The 20,955-nt window shown below is 53.6% G+C and overlaps 1 protein-coding gene across 3 annotated transcripts in view; it reads left to right on the forward strand.

Annotated features, from left to right (window-relative positions):
- Positions 1-1,721: 1,721 nt before the first annotated feature.
- Positions 1,722-20,955, forward strand: part of WHRN (whirlin) — a 46,732-nt gene continuing 27,498 nt past the window's right edge. For 2 of the 3 annotated variants that reach the window (XM_027906022.1, XM_027906023.1), the window contains exons 1-2: positions 1,722-2,385; positions 14,410-14,625. In XM_027906022.1, coding sequence (XP_027761823.1) covers positions 1,786-2,385; positions 14,410-14,625 — 816 coding nt within the window. In that variant the 5' untranslated portion in view covers positions 1,722-1,785. Of the gene's footprint in view, positions 2,386-9,934; positions 10,034-14,409; positions 14,626-20,955 lie in introns of those variants that run through there. The other variant, XM_027906024.1, reaches the window with a different exon arrangement.

Consider the following 20,955-nt stretch of genomic DNA (forward strand, 5'->3'; position numbering starts at 1 on the left):
CTCTTACTTTGTTTGGCTGATGTAGGCGTATTTTTACTCACTTCTCTGTCCTATATTGTCCCTTTCCTTTCCAGCAATGTTGACTCTTCCATCTGCTTATTTATCACCCGCAGTTAGAACGCGAATTTCAATTAGCAATCTGCTTTGTTTGGTTTTGTTTTAAACAAGGCATTGAAAGCTCCAACAAAGCTTTAATACATAAAGCTACTTGTAATGCAGCTGTTTAAGCTCTTCCATCATATGCATGAACAAAATGAATTCTACTGCTATCAAGATGCATCTGATGAATTAGGTTTAATCCTCCTCTACTGTAGCAGATGGAAGGCACTTCAAGTGAAGACAGAAAGATTTCAAATGACTGAGATGGAAAATGGTCTTTACTCAGTGCTCCAGAGACGTAAAAGAAACTAAAACCTCACGTAGTAAGAAATAATTCATCCAGCAACTAGGAAAGCAGCCCCTGGATTTCTGCACTGACTTCTCCTCCTGGTGCTTCCCTTTTGGATCTGAAGTCACAGGTTAAGAAGTGTGATGCAGCATCCCAGGCAAAAACCAGCTTCCCTGGATCCTGCTGATCCAGGCTGCAGTTTGGGATATTGGCTGCCTGTGGCCCTGGCGGGGTCTTGATCAGTGGATCACCAGGATCCCTCACAGGGAAGGTTCCTTTGTGTTTGCTAAATGAAAAGGGGTGTGAGTTTGGGTTGGACTCCAAGCCCACCATAACAGGATGTTTTGGGTTGGAAGGGACCTTGCAGATCATCCAGTTCCACCACCCCACCCCCTGCCATGGGCAGGGCCACCTTCCACTGTCCCAGGTTGCTCCAGCCTGGCCTTGGACACTTCCAGGGATGGGGCAGCCACAGCTTCTCTGGGCAACCTGTGCCAGGGCCTGCCCACCCTCACAGGGAAGAATTTCTTCCTAACATCTATTCTGAATCTCTCTTTTTACAAACCATTTCCCCACTCATACATTGTTCGACACCCTGTAAGTAACACACATGCCTCAATCCCTTTTAGTTGTGATTAAAACAAAGCCTTGTTCTGAGGTTCTCAGGGCGTGTTACCAGAGCTGTAACCCACCGGTGACAGCAGCCAGCACTGCAGCGTGACAACAACCCAACACCCGGCGCTGCGGGCAGTGGAAAAACAGCCCCGGGCTCAGGTAACGGGGCAGCCTGTTCTCCCGGCTGTAAACTGATTCCTCGGGAGGCTCCTCTTCCGTGCGTCCTCCCTTCCAAGTGCCCTCGCCACGGCGAGAGCCCCAGATGGCTGAGGAAGCTCTGCGGCGGGATGGACGGGGTCGGGAAGAGCGATCCCCGCCGCTGGGCTGGCGGGAGGCCGGGAAGGCTGAGGGAGAGGGGCAGGACTTTACACCCTGCGCAGTTCCCATCTGGAGCTGAGCCCGGGACAGGGCTGGGGATGCTGAGCGGGGCAGGGCTGGCGATGCTGAGAGGTCAGGGCTGAGCGCGGGGCAAGGCCGGGCGCTTGGCGAGCGGTGCCGAGCGGGCGCGCTAATTGCCGGGCGCGCTAATTGCCGGTCCCGCGGGGGCGGGCGCTGGGGCGGGGCGGGGGGGGTCCGGTGCCGCCGCCGGGGCCGCTCTGTATAACCCGTCTCCCGGCAACGGGCGCGTCATTTCCTGGGGAGCCGCCGGAGAGCGCACGGACAGGTGGAGGAGCGGCGGGGCCGGGCGGCATCGCTCCTGCCCGGGGTGGGGGGGGGGGTCTGCTCCGCTGCTCTCCTCTCCTCTCCTGCGCTGTCCCGGTGCTGCCGGCGGTGCCGCCGCGATGAGCGCGGAGCTGGACGGCGTGTCCGTGCACTCCTCGTCCTCCTCGTCGGGCTCGCTGGGCTCGGCGGCGGGTCCGGCTCCGCGGCCGCTCTCGGCGAACGTGCGGCGGCTGCACCAGGCGCTCACGGCGCTGCTGAGCGAGGCGGAGCGGGAGCGCTTCATCCTCTGCCTCAACGCCTACCACGGCCGCCGCAACGTCTGCGACCTGGTGCGCTCCCTGCGCGCCCTCCTCGACGGGCCCCGCCGCCGCCAGCTCCTGCCGCTGCTGCGCCTCGTCCTGCCGCGCTCCGACCAGCTGCTCTTCGATCAGTACACGGCCGAGGGGCCCTACCTGCCGCCGCCCGGCCGCCCCCCGCCGCCCCCGGCCCCGCCGCCGGTGATCCCCGGCGAGCTGCGGCAGGTGACGCTGCGCCGGAGCAAAGCCCACGAGGGTCTGGGCTTCAGCATCCGCGGAGGCGCCGAGCACGGGGTCGGGATCTACGTGTCGCTGGTGGAGCCGGGCTCGCTGGCCGAGCGGGAGGGGCTGCGGGTCGGAGACCAGATCCTGGGGGTCAACGGCAAGTCCCTGGACAGGGTGACCCACGCCGAGGCGGTCAAGGTAAGGCGGGTCCCGACCGGGCGCCAGGGGTTGTTCCCCCCCCCTCCCGCCTTGTCCCGGTCCTGTTCTGCCTCCCCGGTGTCCGTGTCGCTCTCTTTCTCCTTGCCCGGGTCTCTCCCTCCCTCCCCGGGTGTTGTCGCCGTGCGCCCCGTCCATCCTCATCCCCCCGCTCCACCCGCTGCTCCATCCCGCCTCCACCGGTGGGACCGGAGCCCCCCGATCCCCCTTCTCCGGTGGGGACCCGCAGCCCTTCTCCGAGCCGACCCGCTCCGGGTTTGCATTGTGTCGGAGACAGATCGGGCTCGTCCCGCCCAGCCGTGCGCGGAGCCCGGCTGGAAAGTTTGCGGTGGGAATAGCGGTGCCCGCTGATGGCCAGGGCGGTACCGAGCTGCCGGTGTGGCTCTGGGCACGGCAGGCTCGTCCTGCCCTTTTATCACGTCTCTGAAACGCAGCGATGCTGCCCGTGGCTCCCCGTCAGCCTGGCAGGCTCGTGGAAGCTGGAGATCTGCATAAGCCGCGTTTTAAGCCGTGCACTCCAGCCGCTCTAGCGGGTTTGTCCTCCCAAAGAGGGGGAAACTGAGGCACGGAGAGGCAGAACAGCCCCCTCGGGACTGGATCGTGCCCGGAGCAGGAGCAGATCCCCGATCCCCCTCCGACTGTGGCGGGGGGAGAAGGAGAACGGTTACACAACGGGAGGGCTCCCGCTCTCCCAGCACGGCTCCACATGCCCTGGAGACCTGTTGTAGTAGAGAGCAGCAGGGGGGCTATCGATAAAAGCTTTCATGGGGGTGGGGAAGTCCGTAAACTGTGAGATTTTCGCCCGAAACTCGGTGTTTTGTGGCACATCCGTGTCTGAGTGACCCCAAACCATTCACAGAGATGGTCTTGTGGCGGGTGGGCTCGGCTCGGAGCGTTCCCGAGTCACAAACCTATCGTGGTGGAGAATCGACTTTTTACAGCAGCAATTTGTAGGCAGCGTATGGAGGGCTGGGATCTGGCGTGACAAGACTGTTTTCCAGCTGTTTGTGCTTTAATTTTTCCATAATAAGCTCAAGTGGTTCTGTTGGGAGCCTGTTTCATGTGGAGTGTTCTCCGACAGCGCATTAATCACCCACAGCTTTGAACAGAGGCTTCCAAGCAACCTACATGGTCCCTGCCCCAGCTTTAAATCAGTGCCCTGGGCAAGGGCACGTCTTCCAGGCTGGAAATGAGTCCCTGGTATTCTTGAGACCAGAGAAAATATTTGTAGGAATGTGCTTTTTATCTCGTTCCTGGTGATAGGACACCACCAGTGTTAGCGAGCCTGCGATTTTTGAGCCCTGAAGATTGCAAACCCCCCTCCTCCCCCCCCATTGGAGTGGATAGAAACCAGGTGTTAGAAATGGTCCCTTTCATGACTTCATCTCCAGTTCATCCCACTCTGCTGGGGAATTCACATCACTTTCTGTTTGTTCTCTGATAGAATGTACATGATGTCTTTTAGACATTATTAATTTTGAGTGAAACTAAGTGCTTCCTGCACAGAAATAATTCCTGTAGGATGTGGTTTGCCAAGAGCTATATTTTGTTAATAAGATCCTGATAGGAAAGAGCAGCTCAGAATTCGTCTGCCTGTGAGCTGAACTTTCAACAACAGATTTGTCACTTGCCCTGTGCTGGGACCTGCTCGAGGTCCTGGGCTGTTCTTGCACCTGGGAAGGGTTTTTATGACCCATGTAGTGGTGGTAGGAACACTTTGCTCAGGAAGAGTCATGGAGTGATTTATTGCAGCTCTAATAGTTCCTTTGGGGGTTTTAAAATGGAGCAGGTGCCAATTTGCCCTCACATCCTGCATTTGGGAGTGGGGAATGAAGAGTAGATAGAGTTCAGTGATGCTCAAGGGCAGCTTTTGGAGGATTTCTCAGGGGCCTGATGTTTTGGGTGTCGTACAGGGTGTCAGAGCTGCAGGGACAAGAGGTGGTGACGTACAGGGTGGCTTGATCCCATGTTCTCTGCTTCCCCTTGAAACCTGGGATCTGGGGCTCACAGGGGGTGTGTTAACAGATCTGCAAAGGCCTCTCTGGCTGTGGTTTGGTCTCCCTGAACAGAGCAAACCTCTCTGTGACCTGCCCTCCTCCCTGCTGGCTGTTGATCTGCTCTGTGTGGATCAATGGAGAGAGAAATGTTGGATAAACAGGCTGGGCCCGATCCTGGGATTCACGTGTGCGCTGTACTTGGGATTAAATGGAGAGAGAGAAAGGTGAGAAGGGAGAGCCTTTCTTCACACACCCCCCTGGCTGTGTAGCTGATCTCCCAGGCACTGCCTGCCTGCTTTAGAGACGGGGCTGTGCTGAGCTCTCGTAGTCAGGATCAGAGCTCAGCTCCCGATCCTGCCCATGGAGCGATGCTTGATGTCCGTCTGGGAGCAGGCACAGCCCTGCTGCTCTTCCACCCTGTCCTGCAGCAAGGAGCTGTCTGTCTGGGCCAGCGTTGTTCTTCATCATGTGCAGGGTGTGTTGCTGTGAGAGGAGTTGTCAGAGCTCGTCGTTCGGGGTGTGAGGCGATGGCAGGGCTCGGGGAGGCTCCTCGGCCGCTCCCGGCGTGAGTGCGACAAACTTACTGAACCAGAAAGCAACTCTGTGCCTGCTGGGGTGCTCAGAGATGTTGGGCAGTGAGTGTGGCAGCGAGGCAGCCGTTCAGGCAGAGCAGTGAGTAAATACATTGCCTTGATTTGTTTGTGCAGCCTCGAGTGAGCGCTCAGCAGCCGCTGCGATGGTTTTACAAGTCGTGGCAGCTCAGTTGCCTTTTCGTGCCTCTGAAAGGAGAAGCTCAGCCACTTCCAGCCCTCTTCTCTAGGAGGAAAGAGGCACTGACTGTGAGGTAGCAGCAATTTCTTGTATTTTCAGGCATCACTCAGAACTGTGATGTGCCAAAAATGAAATCACGGCGCCAGGTGGAAACTGCCACAAGCCTGGGCAAAGAGGAAACACTGACCTACATGTTATCCCAGCTCAAAACTGACTGGTGACCTGTGACAGGCACAGGGGTGATTGCAGGTATTTTAGTGTAAATTACGTCAAAAGTGGAATTCTGACTTAAACTGCAAGATTACCTCAGCACTCCAAATCAATTCACTTAATGACCAGCTTCTTAACCTTTATGGGAGCAGTGGAGTTTTATGCCTTGTCTGCTTCGTGCTCGCTGTTTCATCCAAATCCAAATTAAATGACTCCATTACAATTACAGCTCTATCATTGCAGCATTCAAGAGTGCACTTTAGCAAAAGATCACTGCCATGTGAGTTATGGTGTAAGTGAAGACGTTTGTATTGTCTGCCGTATTTTTAGAGCTTTTGCTTGGCTTTCATCAGCCTTGCTGTGTGGGACACTACACTGTGCCTATAAACTATGTATATTTTATATATTTAGTGTATATACTGCTATATTTCAGCAGTTGTGCTGAAAGTTTGTATTGGTAAACTGTCATATTTTGTGCAGAGTAGTTAAAATTGAGGTGTTTGTGGGTTCATACCATCAAAATGTTACCCAGGGAGTTATTTCTCCAATAATCTGCAGTTGGCATTAAATTTGCAATCCTTTTCTCCCCCAGCCCTTACCGGCCCTGCTGTTCGTGCTGACAGCTGGACAAACCTGGATAAGCTTGATGAAAATCACCAAAACTGCACTAATTTGTGTCCCTCAGGCTTGGGGAGTGTGGTTCTGTCCTCTTGGTGTAAATCTGGGGTGGCTTTGCCAAAGTCACTGGATTTGCATCAAGTTTCTCCTCCAGGAACTGGGGGAGTTCAAGCCCCTTGTCTTGGGTTCACATCTGAGAGGGATCACATCTCCTCCCTGGTGGGGGATTGAACCTGAGGGGGATCAAATCACATCCCCAGCCTGGGACAGAGAGGGGATCACATCACATCTCCTCCCCTGCCTGGGAGAGAGGGGGATCACATCACCAGCCACGACCTGCTCTGTTCAAGCACAGGTTTTCACTCCTTCCAAACCAGCCTCTCCATCTCCTGCTCTGATAGTGCCAAGTGGGCATTTAAAAATAATTAAAAGGAGTTTAAAACTCCTTTTATGTTCTATTAATTTGGGTTTTCCTGGTGGCAAAACAAGGAGGTCTCTTCAGAGTCTGCAATATTTCACAGGAGGTAGAAAAGGCTCCAGGTGCTTGTGGTGTTGCTGAAAGACCTCTGAGAAATGAAACGTGCAGCCCTGAGCCTTGGAAACATATTTAGAGCAATTTTCCTTTGCAGACAGCTTAGAAAAGATCAAATCTCGTTTCACTGTTTCTTGTGATGTCAGATTAATTGATTACCATGAGCTGACACTGCTGATTTGCTGCGGGCAGCAATCACCCCTGCACTGGGGCCGTGGAGGGGTGAATGCAGCTTGATTGGGTTGGGTTTTGACCCTTCCAAGTGCTTGGAGCTGTGGATTATCACCCACAGCCACGGATGGGATGAATGAGGAGGGAAGGGAATATATTGATCCCCTGATTGTGTAAAGATATCAGCAGTGTTCCTTTAACTGCCTGTGTGCTTATCGCTGTGTGTCTGTATTTTTAGAAGGCACTAAAGAAAGAGGCTGGAAACTTCTCCCCTTCCCAAGGGATCTCGGGGAGCTGGAGCATGGAACAGGAGGATGTGACTAGCATCTACCCCAATAGTTAGAGCAGCAATCTATTCCTTGGTCTCTGGATCTGCGTAGAAACAAAACCAACCTAAGAACTGTACTCAAAAAAGCACTTATAGCTGAAAACATGGGTTCTGTGCAATGCCACGGGGTTCTGCTCTGTCCTTCTGTACTGCAAACAGATTCTTTTTCGGTTGCTGTAGCCAGGTGAGTTTGGAGGGAGAGGGTGGAAAGTGTAACGTCACCAGGATCTCCCTGTAGGAAAAAAGGGGAGGGAAGATGGTCAGGCTTGAACTTGAAGCCACCTGCATTAAAAATGAGTTTGAATGCTCCTTAAATGGAAGGGCTCATGGCAGTGGTTCCTGGTTTCCCAGGCGGGTCTGAGGATGTGGTGGAGCAGATTCAGCGCCGGACCTCGCTTGGTGCTGACCATGGTGCTGAGACGATGCTCTGCTGTCGCTGCGAGCTCGTCTGAGCTCCCAAATTAACACCTCATCCGACTTGGGGTGGGATAAACTTGCACACACAGAAGGGATCTGTGGGAATGTGGCTTTAGCTGTGGCACCAGAGGCAGGAGCAAGTTTTATTTGCTGCTGTACCACTGATTTCCCTCAGTGGGCAAGTCACTTAGTCATCTGTTTCCCTTCATTACACCGGCAAATCACAGTTAGCCCTAATGAAATCAAACGACATTATACTGATGCAAAAGATTAGAACGAGGTCCTTAATCTCTCCTCTCCTCATAATGCAGGGATGATAGTGCTTGGCACCAGTATTGGCTTGTTCATCAGGTTAATATTGTTAGGGCATCCTTGACTTCTTGGAGCATTAATGTCATTTAGTGGGCTCCTTGTAAATAAACAGTAGAGAAGTTGATAAGATAACCTGAAGGAGAAAAGGCTTTTTTTTTTTTCCTTCCAGTGTCTGTTGGAAGAAAACAAAAGCATCAGTGTGCAGCAGAAGTGGTGAATTAAAATATCCTTTGCTCAGTTGCTGTGTCCTCAGGGGGGACGATGGATTTTCTTGACACTTTCCTTAGTGTCTGCTCAGAGAATTATTCAGCTCTAAATCCCCCTCAGTTAAACTGCCAGAGCATCTGCTGACACCATTTGCATTAGGGTTTTTTTTTGGCTGGGTGCTCTGTGAATTCTCCCTGTCAGGACCACCGAGTGCTTGGTAAATCCAGGTGGAGCAGGGACCTGAGCCAGCTTCTTGGTGGTGGGCTCAGAGTTTCAGCATTACTTGGTGTGGAGTGGAAAGAGAAGACAAGAGGAAGCAGGAGGGAGTGCTCTGATCTAGATTTCCCTTATCCCCCTTACCCCCCATCCCTTGGCTTGCACCCATAAAGTTCTGCTTAGTTTTCTGCTCTTTTTATAATTGTCCTGGGCTTCCTGAGGGATGCACTGGGCAGCGACCAGCTTGGAGGGGTGGGAGGTCACAGGGCAGGGCTGGGAGGTGTCAGCCCTTGGAGGGGTTGGGGAGAAGGGCCTGGGGCTAAGATTTCATCCAACCTTTCCAGGTGAGAGGGACATGGGCTCCCCCGATGCCTTGGAGCTAAATGTGTGCAATCACCGTAATTATGCATCTATTTGCATTTATTTGCATAAGTGCCACTACTTGAAAGCCCAACTGCTGTCACCTTTGCCTTGGGAAAGGGGGAAGAGGTTGGACTGTGCCTCCTGCAATTCCCATTTGTCTTCCTGATGGGAGGCCGTGTCACACCCTCCACCCCCTGCGCCGTGGAACCCGCTGCTCTCACTCCATCTGGAGTGCCTGTGCTTCCCTCATCCCTCCTTCTGTCTCCTGCCCTCCCCACCTGCCTCTGTGTCACCTTTGCTTTGTTCCAGTTCTCTTTGTTCCCGTGCAGGGATGAGCTGTTTGGACACGTCAGTGCAGCCCAGGCTCCTGGTTCCTCTGCCCAGACTGAGTTCCCTGCTCTTTGTCAGGCAAGATGGGGATGGGGTACACTCAGAATCACAGAACCCTGGAATGGTGTGGGTTGGAAGTGCCCTTAAAGCTCATCTTGTTCCACTCCCTGCCACGGGCAGGGACACCTTCCACTAGACCAGGATGCTCCAAGCCCTGTCCAGTTTGGCCCTAAACATTCCAGGGATGGGGCAGCCACAGCTTCTCTGGGCAACCCTTGATCCAGAACGTCTTATTTACAATTCTGGGCTGCAGTCTGGGGCGGGGGACAATCTCTGCCTGTGTGTTTGTACTGCACCTGGTGAACTTGGCCTTAGCCAAGGTGTGCAGTGGGAGCTTTAATGGCCCCATATCCCTCCTGCCTGCAGATGATCCCTGGAGCCAGCCTTTGAGGGCAGGAAATACCTCTGCCTGCTGTCCTGTGCTCTGTCGTGGCAGAGGGACCCATTCAGCTGATCTGGTTCAATCCATCTCCCTGGAAAAGGTCCTGAGGTCCTGCCCCATCAGCTCCTTCCCCTCCACAGCACACAGAGGGAGCTGCTTCATTCCCACTGGCACCGAGATGGTTTTCCTCAGCCTGTCTAAGCTTAAAACTACCTGGCAGAACCCCTGGGTCCAGCAGGAACACTCCCGGATAGAGCAGGGAACAGCGGTCAAACAAACTCCTGCAGATCGTTCCCTCCTCGGTGCCGGAATGTGCTGCAAAAGCTCCCTCTGCCTCCCTCCTGTGGTATCTCCTTTCCTTCTCCTTCGCAGTTTTTCTTTCCCGAGCCCGTGCCTTACTTTTTTTTTTTTTTTTTTTTTTTTTTTTTTTTTTTTTTTTTTTTTTTTTTTTTTTGGGAAGTGGGGACTTGGTGCCAGATCCCACGGGGCTCCACTGGTTGCTAAACCTCCAGGTGACCTTTGGAGCTGCCCGTTATCCCGTGCCCATTTTCCAGCAGCCAGACGGCTCTGGGCGAGGCTGTTGCTGCCGGGAGAAAACAGCTTGAGCCTGTGGAGAGGGGGAGGATGGCTCATAGTTAATGCTCCCCGTATCCAACTGTGCTCTCCCCACTGAAGGGATGAAGTGGGATAGATTGCTCCTTTCATTAGCAGGGAAGGTAAGTGAGGGGGCTGTATCCGAACGCAGATTCAGTCAGGCTGCCAGAAGGAGCCTGGTGATTAATTGCCATTGATTTCTGACATCTGTGTTCCTGCTGGGGGAATTTTTGGAGGCCTGGAAGATGCTTTTAAGCAGCTTTCAGCCTTCCAGGGCCGTGGAGAAGTGGAAAATGATGAAGGCGGGAGAGGAGAGCCTTGGGTGGAGTGAGATGTGCTGGGCAGGGCTGGGTTTCAGTCTGGGCTGTAGGAAAGAACATCGTGTACTGTTTGTTGTTTTGTGTTTTTTTTAAAGTTAATTGTGGACACATGAGAAGTCTGTTTGCTTTTTTTTGACTATTTTAAACCATCTACTTCACTCTCAGAGGACTTGATAGATAATTAACTAGAGTGTTGTCAGCGGCTTGGTGGCCTTATGGAATCAATCTACCCCCCCCCCCCCCTCTGGCACTTGCTGCTTCTAATAACATTTCTAGGCAATTGGTGACTTGTTCCTCTGCTGAAGGTTCTGGCACTAATTCCCAGATCCAAATAAGTGCTTTCTTTCAGCCTAACTCCTGGCAGGTGTGCTTGCACGCTGTGGTGCCGGATTTAAACCTTCCACCCCACCGAGCCTTCAAACTCCTCAGAGATGGGGCAAAGCCAAATCTTATCTGAGGCTGGAGCAAAACACAGCAGCGCTGAACAACATGTGGCAAATCCCTGAAATGGCTTGAGGAGGGAGATAGAGATGCAGCCTTGCACTGTCTGATTCTGCAGAGGGGATTAAGGAGGGGGGATTTTGTTATTTAATAGTAAAATGGGTTGGGTTCAGGGTGCCCGTCAGATAACAGGCTTTCCCAAAAACACTCAGGGTGAGTTCTGCTGTCAGTTTGTGGTGGTATCTCTGCACGACTTATGTGTCTGGAAGGGAGAAGCTTTTCCTCATAGGATTCCCATCCAGAGCCTGTCTTTGTGAGAATCCCCCTGTGCTGGCACTGCTGAGACCACACCTCAAAATCCCATGCTGAGGTGGGTATGGGGACACCCTGCAAACACCTCACAGGAGGCCAGGGTGGATGCACAGTGTGGGAGAAGCTGATGTTGACAGGGCTGGAAAAGAATTCCTGCTGATTGTTAAAGTCTGGTTCAGTGTGTGGATGCACAAAGGTTCTGCAGGTTTGTGCCAGGTCGTGTTCCTGTGCCTGCTGTGCCCCAGTGTGGAATTATCCAAGGGAAAACACTGCTTCTCTGCCCCTCTCCTCTCCCAGCCATGGCAGCTGCAGTTTAAAGAGCTGGTGGCTGCCTGAAGAACAGAAATCTTCCTGGAGGCTCAAGTGTTTGAGCAGAACTGACTTTAGTGGTTGTTGGGTGGGGAGGAGGTTTGTGCTGAGCTTCCTGTGGTGACCACAGGGAGGTGGGAAAGAGTCTTCCAGGAAGAAAAGTTGAATTCCCCTGAATAGAAGCACTGAATGGTTTGGGTGGAAAAGACCTTAAGGATCTTCCAGTCCCACCCTCTGCCCTGGGCAGGGACACCTTCCACTAGCCCAGGTTACTCCAAACCCCATCCAACCTGGCCTTGGACACTTCCAGGGATGGGGCAGCCACAGCTCCATTGGGAATTCCAGCCCCTCGCCATCTTCCCAGGGAAGAGTTTCTTCCCAATATCAAATCTAACCCTGCCCTCCTTCAGCTCAAGACTGTTCCCCCTCATCTATCACTACATGCCCTTGTGAAAAGTCCCTCTAAAATCCCTCAAAAATGTTTTGTGGGTGTCACAAAACCCTCCACCTGTCACCTAAAAGGTCTCCAAAAGGTGCGGGTGTCTCAGAGGGCAGCAGAGCTGTGTCCTGAAGGGCTCCAAAGTGCAGGGAAGGTCTTTGATGGGCTGGGCAGGGATCTGGTCTTACTGAGGGCTCAAGAGACCTCAGTAAATGTATAAAGTGTGACCAACCTGCCCACTGCAGCTCTGCCTCTCTGGGAGAGACTGTCACCACAATGTCCCAGTGGGCACTGCCAGCTTCTGTTCACTCCCTCCTCTCGTGTCCCCTGTTTTATGGAGCCCTGGCTCCTCCTGCTGCCTTCAGCCCTGCAGCTGCCCCCTCACCTGGGGCTCTCTGCTCTCACCTTCATGCATAAAACATCTCCCTGCAGCCTGAGATCCCCGTCTCCTGGTGGCCCTGTCAAGGGAGCTGCAGGAGGGACATAAAAATTCCCTTGTAAATCTCTGGCCTCTCATCCCTGAGAACTTCCCTGTGCCTCCAGAGAGCAGCTCTGCTGCTGTTCCTGCTCTTCCAGGGGATGACATTTGGCTGAGGATAAATGTGTCTGCCAGGCTTCATCAGCCACCCCTGCCTGTGCCTGGTGTGGTACCAACCCCAGAGGGTTTTCTGAGGTCCCTTCTCCTCCCCCGCCAGGATGGATCCTTTCAGGAAAAGAGGAAAAATGGGATCCCTGTGATGGAGAGCCACGTGGGAACAAGGTGGCAGTTAGTGTGGGGAGAAAGGGGGCAGTGCAGCTCGTGGAGGGCCCTGTGGGTGCTCCTGTCCTGCCCTCAGCTCTGAGTTCTATCTTTGCCCCTTCTTAAATTACAGCCACGCTCATCAGCTGGCTCTGAGGGGTTGTGTGAACACGTTCAGGTCAGGGATGCCCAGATCTGTGCAAGCAGAGCCTGTTCTTCCACACAGAGTGGGGAGGAGGATGGGAATGCAAGCACCAGTCAGGATTTCTGTGGCAGAGGGAGGACTGGCATCCTGTGTCACTGGCTGTCCTCATCGTTTCCCTGTGCTGGGTGAGGAGCTGCAGCCCCACTCAGGGGTGGTACTGCCTCGGTACCTGGGTGAGGCAGTGATGTCATGGGGACTGAAAAGGGGTTTTCACAGAGCTGTCTGTGGTTTGAGTGGATGGAGAATGGTTTGGGGAGAGCCTCTACCCCATGGAATCGTAAACTTACAGAATCAGAATCTGCCGAGTTGGAAGGGACCCATCAGGGTCATCCAGTCCAACTCCCGGCCCTGCACAGGACACCCCAGGAATCCTACCATCTCACAGGGGTCACTGGTAGCTCTGAGGGAGGCGAGAAGGCTCCCTGGCCACCCCCAATCCTGCAGTTCAGCCCATCCTCAGCCTGGCTGGGTGGCTCAGGAAGCTGCCCTGGAGCGTGGCTGGGCTGCAGTGCCCCTTGGAGGGTAGGCAGGGGGCTCAGGAGTGGCTCCCAGGGAGAGCTGGGCTGGTGCCAGCAGGGCTGGAGTGTGGGGAGCACCTTTGCCTGCAGAAGATCCCTGCAGGGGGTGTGTTTGGGGGGTCAGGGAGCTGCAGGACAGGGCTTGGGGCAGGTGAGCAGCCCGGGGTGGTGAAGAGCCCTGCGGGTGTTCTGATGGGGCTCTTGGTTCACAGTCCTTGTTTTAAGCTCTCCAGGCACATGGGTGACCTTGGGAGCATGTGACAAGTTTGCAGCCAAATTGCTCTGTGTGATGGAGATGCTGAACTGGATTCTCTTTAGCTTTGGCAGGGAGGGACAGGAGTGTTGCCAGGTCAGGGCTGGGATCCAGCCAGCCCAGTATTCCTGACAGTATTACCCTTTTCAAGGAGCTGCTGCTCTTAGTTCTTCCTGGTCACAAGCTTTGCTCAGCAGCTTCTCTGCTCAGTGGGGACAGGAGACCTTGTGGGAGCAGCTCATCAAAATGATGTATATATGGGGAAAAAAAAACCCCAAAGCACCTCCTTGCTGAGAGCAGATCCAGAGTGTTGATATTCCTGAGGCCTCAGAAAGGAATCAGCACTTCCAGCTGTCCCCAGGGAGAACTCCTATATGTTTATTTAAGTTTAAAGCTTCTGTCAGCTCCTCACAGTGGAAGCTGGAAGAGCAGAGGAGCGATTGCAAATCACCTTCTGTGGGCCCCAAGGTCATCTCTGTGCGTGCTGGTTTGAATATATGGGTATATTTAGCAATTATTGTCCTCATTAATTGACTGCTTGTGCTGGGGGAGGCAGCTGGTCACTAAATGGCTGAATTTCTGGGAGCGTTGTCAGTGTTCCCTGAAGGCATCAGGAGCTTTTGCAGTGGCAGAGTTTGGGGCTGAGGTGTGGGAGGAGAGTTTGGGGCTGAGCTCAGGCTTTTCCCAAACAGGTTGTTGTTTGGCTGGATTCTGCTGCCAGCATGGTCATGAACAGGATGACATCCAAATCCAGCCTGCAGAGGGGAGAGGGTTGTGGAGAGACCTTGGAGCACCTTCCAGTGCCTAAAGGGGCTCCCATAAGAGCTGGAGAGTGACTTTGAACAAGGTTCTGTGCTGAACAAGGACCTGTCCTGCTCCAGCTCCTCTCCAAAGCTGCAGAAGCTGCTCAATCAGCTCCTCCTGGGCATTAACTCCCCCCTTCTCCTTGGCTTGTGTTCCAGGTGCTGAAGGGCTGCAAGAAGCTGAACCTGTCGGTGCACTCCGTGGGGCGCATCCCGGGTGGGTACGTCACCAACCACATCTACACGTGGGTGGACCCCCAGGGCCGCAGCGTGTCCCCCCCCACGGGGCTGCCCCACCACCAGAACAGCTCCCTGCGCAGGGACAGTGAGAAGAGGAGCCACCTCCAGCTCCTGCAGGAGGGGGATGAGAAGAAGGTGAGCAAAGGGGGACCACAGCCACAGCCCTGGGTCACCTCCCAACCTTCTTCCTTCTCCTGGGATTCCGGTCTCGTTGGGATAGCCTGTCACTCCTTTAGGATCCTGGGTGCTCTCCCTTGGTCTGTAGATTTCCCTCTGTCTCCCTGCTGTAGGGTGGGGATGGATTGGCTTTGTTTGTAGAACCTGAGCTGGAGAGCAGGAATTGTCCATGTGAGGGTCCTGCCAGGAGCAGCCATCAAACCAGAAGTTGCTTTTAAGGCCTTTCCCAAAAAGGTGGGTGGTTGGATGGAGCCTTCAAGGGACTGACATCCATGTCCAGCCTGGAGGCTCTGGGGAGACCTTAGAGCTCTTTCCACTGCCTAAAGGGGCTCCAGGAGAGCTGGAGAGGGACTGGGGACAAGGGATGGAGGGACAGCACAAGGGGGAATGTTCAGGAGGGTTTATAGATTTGGAGGGCTGGACGTCAGAGTGCATTCCTGCCCCTCTTCCTGCATTTCAGACCCTTCCTCAGGTGTTCTTGTGAGGCTTTCTTGGATCTCTTGGCAGTTTTTTTGAGTTTAAAAAAAACAAAAACAAAAACACCAATTTTTTTTTTCTCTACCATAATGCTGTAAAATAAACATTAGCACAGGGAAGGGAATGATTTCCATAATGGCACATGGGGAGTGTGGTCAGTGCTGATCTGGATCTCAGGCCTCTGACAGAAAGGGAAGTGCATCAGCACCTCTAATAATTCCCAGTGCTGTTCTTTGCTGGGAGCCTGCCCTCCTTTAAGCAGACCCTGATGTAAGGGAAGCCAGCAGAGGAGACGTTCAAGCTGCAGTATCTGATCTCAGGGATTTAATGTCTCTTCTCCCTCTCACTTCCCATCCCAAGCAGACCCTGAGAGGTGTCAGTGCAGAGGCACAGAGCTCAGATGCCCTGGGAGTGAGGCTCAGGCTGGAGGGGCAGCCTCTGCTCCCTTCCCAGTGGTGATGGATATGGAAGATGCTCATCCTGTACAAGCAGGACGTGGTGTTTCCTCAGTGCCATCCAGGGAATGTCAAAATACTGGCCCAGGACTAAGCAGGGCACTCCTTCCCAAACCCACAGAGTTGCTTGGAACCTTGACATATTCCCATCCTCTCATCCTGGTGTCAGTCTGTCTGTCTGACCACACACCCGAAATGCCCTCAGCTCTGCCTGGAAACGCCCTGGAAGGGTCTGTGAGCTGGAGCTTCTCATCTCAGCCAGAGAGGGGAAAAAAAATCTAATACAGGATGAGGCAGTTTGCTGATGAAATATTCATGTGGGCCACAAGGGAGAAGGGCCTATTATTTTTACTTTAAGCAGAAGAAAGAAGCAGGCACCGCTGGCTGGTGTCCCCCACCCGCTGCCATCGGTGTCACCTTGAGGGAGCAGCAGCGGCTCTGGGAAGGCTGTGGGGAGGAGGTTTGGTCTCTGTTCCTTTAGTCCTTGCTGTGTGTGGACAGGAAATGCTCAGGAACCTGCAGATGTGCATCCCCTGAGCCTCATGTGGCCCCAGGCAGCCCCTTCCCCTCAGTGCCCGAGGAGATGAGATTCCAGGTGATTCCAGGTGCCCAGGCTGGATCACTCCCCAGCCCAAAACACCCTCCTTTGTGCTGCTCCTGGCCCTGAACTCCTCAGGAGTCTTGAGCTGCCCCAGGGGAGGTTTGTGTTGGCCATTGGGAAGAAGTTCTTTGCAGAGAGAGTGCTCAGCCCTTGGAATGGGCTGCCCAGGGAGGGGGTGGAGTCCCCGTCCCTGGAGGGGTTTGAGCAGAGCCTGGATGTGGCATCAGTGCCATGGGCTGGGTGACAAGGTGGGGTTGGGTCAAGAGTTGGACTCGATGGTCTCAGAGGTCGTTTCCAACCCGTTTGATTCTGGTATTCAGTGAAAGTGAATCCACCTGAACTTGGCAAGCGTTAATTACTGTTGCCTAATCTGCTTTGGGAGGGAATGAAGCCAAGCTGAATGAAGGCCACGTTGAACTTCAAAGAGCACCTATGCTGGCCTTGGCTGCTCCTGGGTACATCCCCTCCCAGGGTGTGAGGGGACCCAGCTCCAGGTGATCCAGGCTGCAGGACCTTGGCTCCCAGACATTGTTCTGAGCTGTGCTGCCCTGGTGCCACTGCTGTGATGCCCCTGCACTTGCAGAGCCCTGGGCAGGCAGGTCTGCCAGCCTTGGCTGTGCTGCCCACTCGTTGTGGTGCCACCAGCTCGTGGCCTGCTGAATTCAGCAACTTGTGTTGCAAATAAAATGCAACATCTCCCTGGTGAATTCAGCCCAGTCAAGCAGAACTGACAGGTACCACTGAGGCCTGTTTGATTTCTAGTTGGTTTTATATTCTGAGGGAAGGGCTGGGAATTAGTTGGTTATATTTTCCCCCACTCTCTCCTATTTCTAATCGATCTCAATGCCCTGGAATGAATCTGCAAAAGCTTTCAAACAGGCAGGTTTGGGGAAAGTATAGCAGAGCAGGGTCAGCCTTGCAGCAGGAGCATGTTTGTGGATGTGTTGCTGCAGGAGTTAAAGGGCTATTTCCAGCTTTTCCAGGGTTAAATTCAAGGCTGCTGGAGGCATCTGACATTCCTCAGGCAATAAAAATATCCCTGTGTGGCTGCCTTTTCCTGCAGCACATCTGTATGCCTGGCAGCCTGGGTTTGTGACAGGGTTTAACAAGTTTATCTGGAGGTAGAAGCATTTGTTACCCAAAGGCTTGAACTGGAAACCACCCCTGTGGAGTGTGTGATGGTGGAACCAGTGTGGGGCAGCTGGGATCTGCAGGATCATCCCAGTGGGATGGAGGTGTGGAGCAGGTGGACTGCTGTGGCCACAGTGAGGTTTGGTGCCAAAGGCAACCAGCACTGCTGGCCTGTTCCTTGCCCGTGGCTTTGTACCGTGTTCTTGTGTGGACACCAGGATTCATGGAATTGGTTTGGGTTGGAAGGCAACCTAAAGATCATCTCATCCCACCCTCTGACATGGGCAGGGACACCTTCCACCAGCCCAGGTTGCTCCAACCTGGCCTTGGACGCTTCCAGGGATGGGGCAGCCACAGCTTCTCTGGGCAACCTGTGCCAGGGCCTGCCCACCCTCCCAGGGAAGATTTTCTTCCTAATATCCCATCTAACTCTGCTCTCTTTGGATTTGAAGCCATTCCCCCTTGTCCTGTCACTCCAGGCCCTTGCAAACAGTCTCTCTCCATCTTTCTTGTGAGAGGGGAATGGAGGGACAGAAGGAGGTGCTGGCAGGTCCAACCTGCGGCTGTGCAAGTTGTCACAGGTCTTTCAGCTTCCATGTCTGTGCTGTGTGTGGCACAGTTCCCAAGTTTTTCCTGCAGTAAGGGCAGCCTTCCCTGTAGTCCTAACCAGTGGATCCAGTGTTTTACCAAAACCCTGTGTCCATCCTCCCCACAGGTGAAGTAACCAGTAGCAGTGGTCAGTGGTAAGTGTGAAATGGAGGGTTGGGACCAGTACAAAGCTCTGGAGCCAAAGCTCCAGGCCAGACACAGCAGCAGGACAGTCCCCAGCACCATCCCAACACCTGCCTGCTGGGAAGCTGGGACCTGCTTCCCCTGGCCACCCTCTGCTTCACAACACTTGGGTCTTTGTCGTCTGTCCAGGCTTGAAGTTGTTTGGATTTGTCACAGCAGCAAAGGGCCATTTGTGCTGTGAATTGTCATTGATGGACTTCTGGAATCAACAGCTTATTTCATTAAAAGCACTTTGGAAACCTCAGACAGCAAAAAAAAATCCGCCCTGCATAGGTGCTGCTGTGCTGGGAGGAAGATGAAATGTACAAAATGCTCTGCCAGTGCTGGGCTGTGAATTCTCTGAGAAGCACCATTCCATCAGCTGAATTGCTGCTCTGATGTGCTTATTGCCAGGGGAGCTGCTTATTCCTTCAAGCTTTTGGTGCAGCAGAAGAAAGAAAATAAAGAAGAGAGTGTGAACATCTCCTTCCCTTCAGGCAGTTCCGTACCCAGAAGTAGCTGTAATTACTATTAAAAAAAAAAAAAAAAAAAAGAAAAATCTATGATAATATTGTGTGCTTTGAATGTTTGAGGCACTAATGGTGACTACTTGAGCATGAAGGATAAGAGAGGCAGGAGAGAGCAGGAAGGATTTCTGTCTATTAGTTTGTAATGGCATTTTCAGTGGGAAGTGGGAAGCTCCCCACGTCTCTCACTGTTTGCTTGCTCTGACCTTGCTGGGGTTTGATTTTGTTTACAGCTTTGAGTGTATCCAGTGTGGATAGTTCCCTGTGTTACTGGAATATTTGATGTTATGTGAGCCACTGGTCCCCCCAGTGCCCAGGCCTGGAATCATGGAATGATTTGGGTCACAGGGACCTTTAAAACCCACCTAACCCCTCTGCAGTGAGCAGGGGCATCTGCAATTCCACCAGGTTGCTCAGAGCCCCATCCAACCTGACCTTGGACGTTTCCAGGGACAGGACACCCTGCCTTGAGGGGTCTGTAGCACTGTCCCAGCAGACTCACCCCAAAATACCCCTTGGGTCAGAGCTCAGCCCGCCTCACCCAGTGCTGATGGGCAGCGGTGCCATCTCTTTGTTCTTTCAGGTGAAAAAGCACCCAAAAGTGCTCATTGCTGCATGAGCCAAGCCCTGCCTGGCGGGGAGGCAGCATTGGGCTCGACATCAGCCTGGCCAAGAGCTGGGCTGAGGCTTGGGGTGGGGAAGGGATTTATTTTGGAGACTGTCCCTTTGCTGGGAGTGTTCCCTCTCTGCCCTGGGAGGGGCTCGCTGTCCCCACGCACTTGTGCTGCAGCTGTGCTGATATTACACGTATTAAACACCTTGGAGGTGGTTCCCAAGCCCTGGAAATGGCTTTACCAAGCCTGCCCTGGGCAGGGGGGTGACGTTGGGCCAGCTCTGATGGATTTGGCACCCCCAGAGCTGCGGCTGCTGCTCCCAGCACTCAGTTAATGGCTCTGCCTTCCCTCACTCCTGCGTTTGCAGGATGTCTAGACACAAACCTGTGGGGTTTCCTTGGGAAGCAGGAGGAGGTCGAGCCCTGGGAGCCTCCTTAAATGGTTGTTTTCGTTTGTGTGGTGGCAGTAATGGCATGGAAATAGCTGCCAGCATGGGTGAAACCTCCTCAGCCACGCTGGTGTGCCGAGTAATTCATGTCTGAAAGAGCTTTTTTTCTAATGATAAAATTGAATCTGTCAACAGGTAATTTCATAAGCCCAGAGAGAAGAAATCCTGGGCAAGAATCAGCTCAGAGCAAATGCTTTATTAATGGTGGTGGGGTTTTTTTCCCCTTCATTTCCTGCTCCGGGAGGCAGCAGATGTTTCAGCATTGAGATTGAAATTAAAATTGTGACCTTGATCTTCCAAATGCTTCTGTGTGGCACGTGCAGGAGTAGCCTGGGGCTGGGCACGGGCTTGGAATGGCACAGGGAAGGAGGTGGGCACTGCAGAGTGTCAGTGCTGCCTGGGAATACCCAGCAAGGGGTGGGGGGTGACCTTGCCTGGATGTTACTTTGCCTGCAGTGCCTAAAGGGGCTCCAAGAGAGCTGGAGAGAGACTTTTTACAAGGGCATGGAGTGATAGGACAAGGGGGGAGTGGCTTTAAGCTGAAGAAGGGTAGAATTAGATGGGATATTGGGAAGGATTTGTCCCCTGTGAGGGTGGGCAGGCCCTGGCACAGGTTGCCCAGAGAAGCTGTGGCTGCCCCATCCCTGGAAGTGTCCAAGGCCAGGTTGGAGCAACCTGGGCTAGTGGAAGGTGTCCCTGCCCATGGCAGGGTGTGGAATGAGATGAGCTTTAAGATCCCTTCCAATCCAAACCAGTTCTGGATTATGATGTCCTCAGTTTCCCCCATGCAATAGCTGCCCTTGCTCAGTGCCGGGGTTAGGATGGTGTCAGGGCAGCTGTGGATTTGCAGCTCAGATTGATCCCAGCTTTCCCTGATTTTAGCCCTCCAGGGATGTTATAGCCTCTCACTCAGAGTGAGCTGCAGCCTGGCTGCAGGACAGGGAGGAGAGAGGGAGCATAAAGTGGAAATGGAACCACAATGCTTCCTTCTGGGACAGGACTTGGCACACAAGTGTTGATCAGACGTCCACAAACCTGAGTGGCAAAGCCCAAGGAGAAGGGCTTGGTCCAGGGAATGCTGTGCTGAGAGGGGTCTGTTCCCAGCGGGGCCCTGGATCAGCACTTTCCACCATGGCAGGAGGATGGTGGGAACATCAGTCTGGTCACAGGGCACAGGTTTAACTCTCTCCTGGGACAGCACAGCTTGTGCTTCGGTGTGACCCCCAGCCGGGTGTGGATTGGGGGCTCCTGGCACAGGGAGGTG

Source organism: Empidonax traillii, unplaced genomic scaffold (assembly GCF_003031625.1).
Source record: "Empidonax traillii isolate 1590-97213 ecotype Southwest subspecies unplaced genomic scaffold, ASM303162v1 scaffold1238:size216485, whole genome shotgun sequence".
Lineage (NCBI taxonomy): Eukaryota > Metazoa > Chordata > Aves > Passeriformes > Tyrannidae > Empidonax > Empidonax traillii.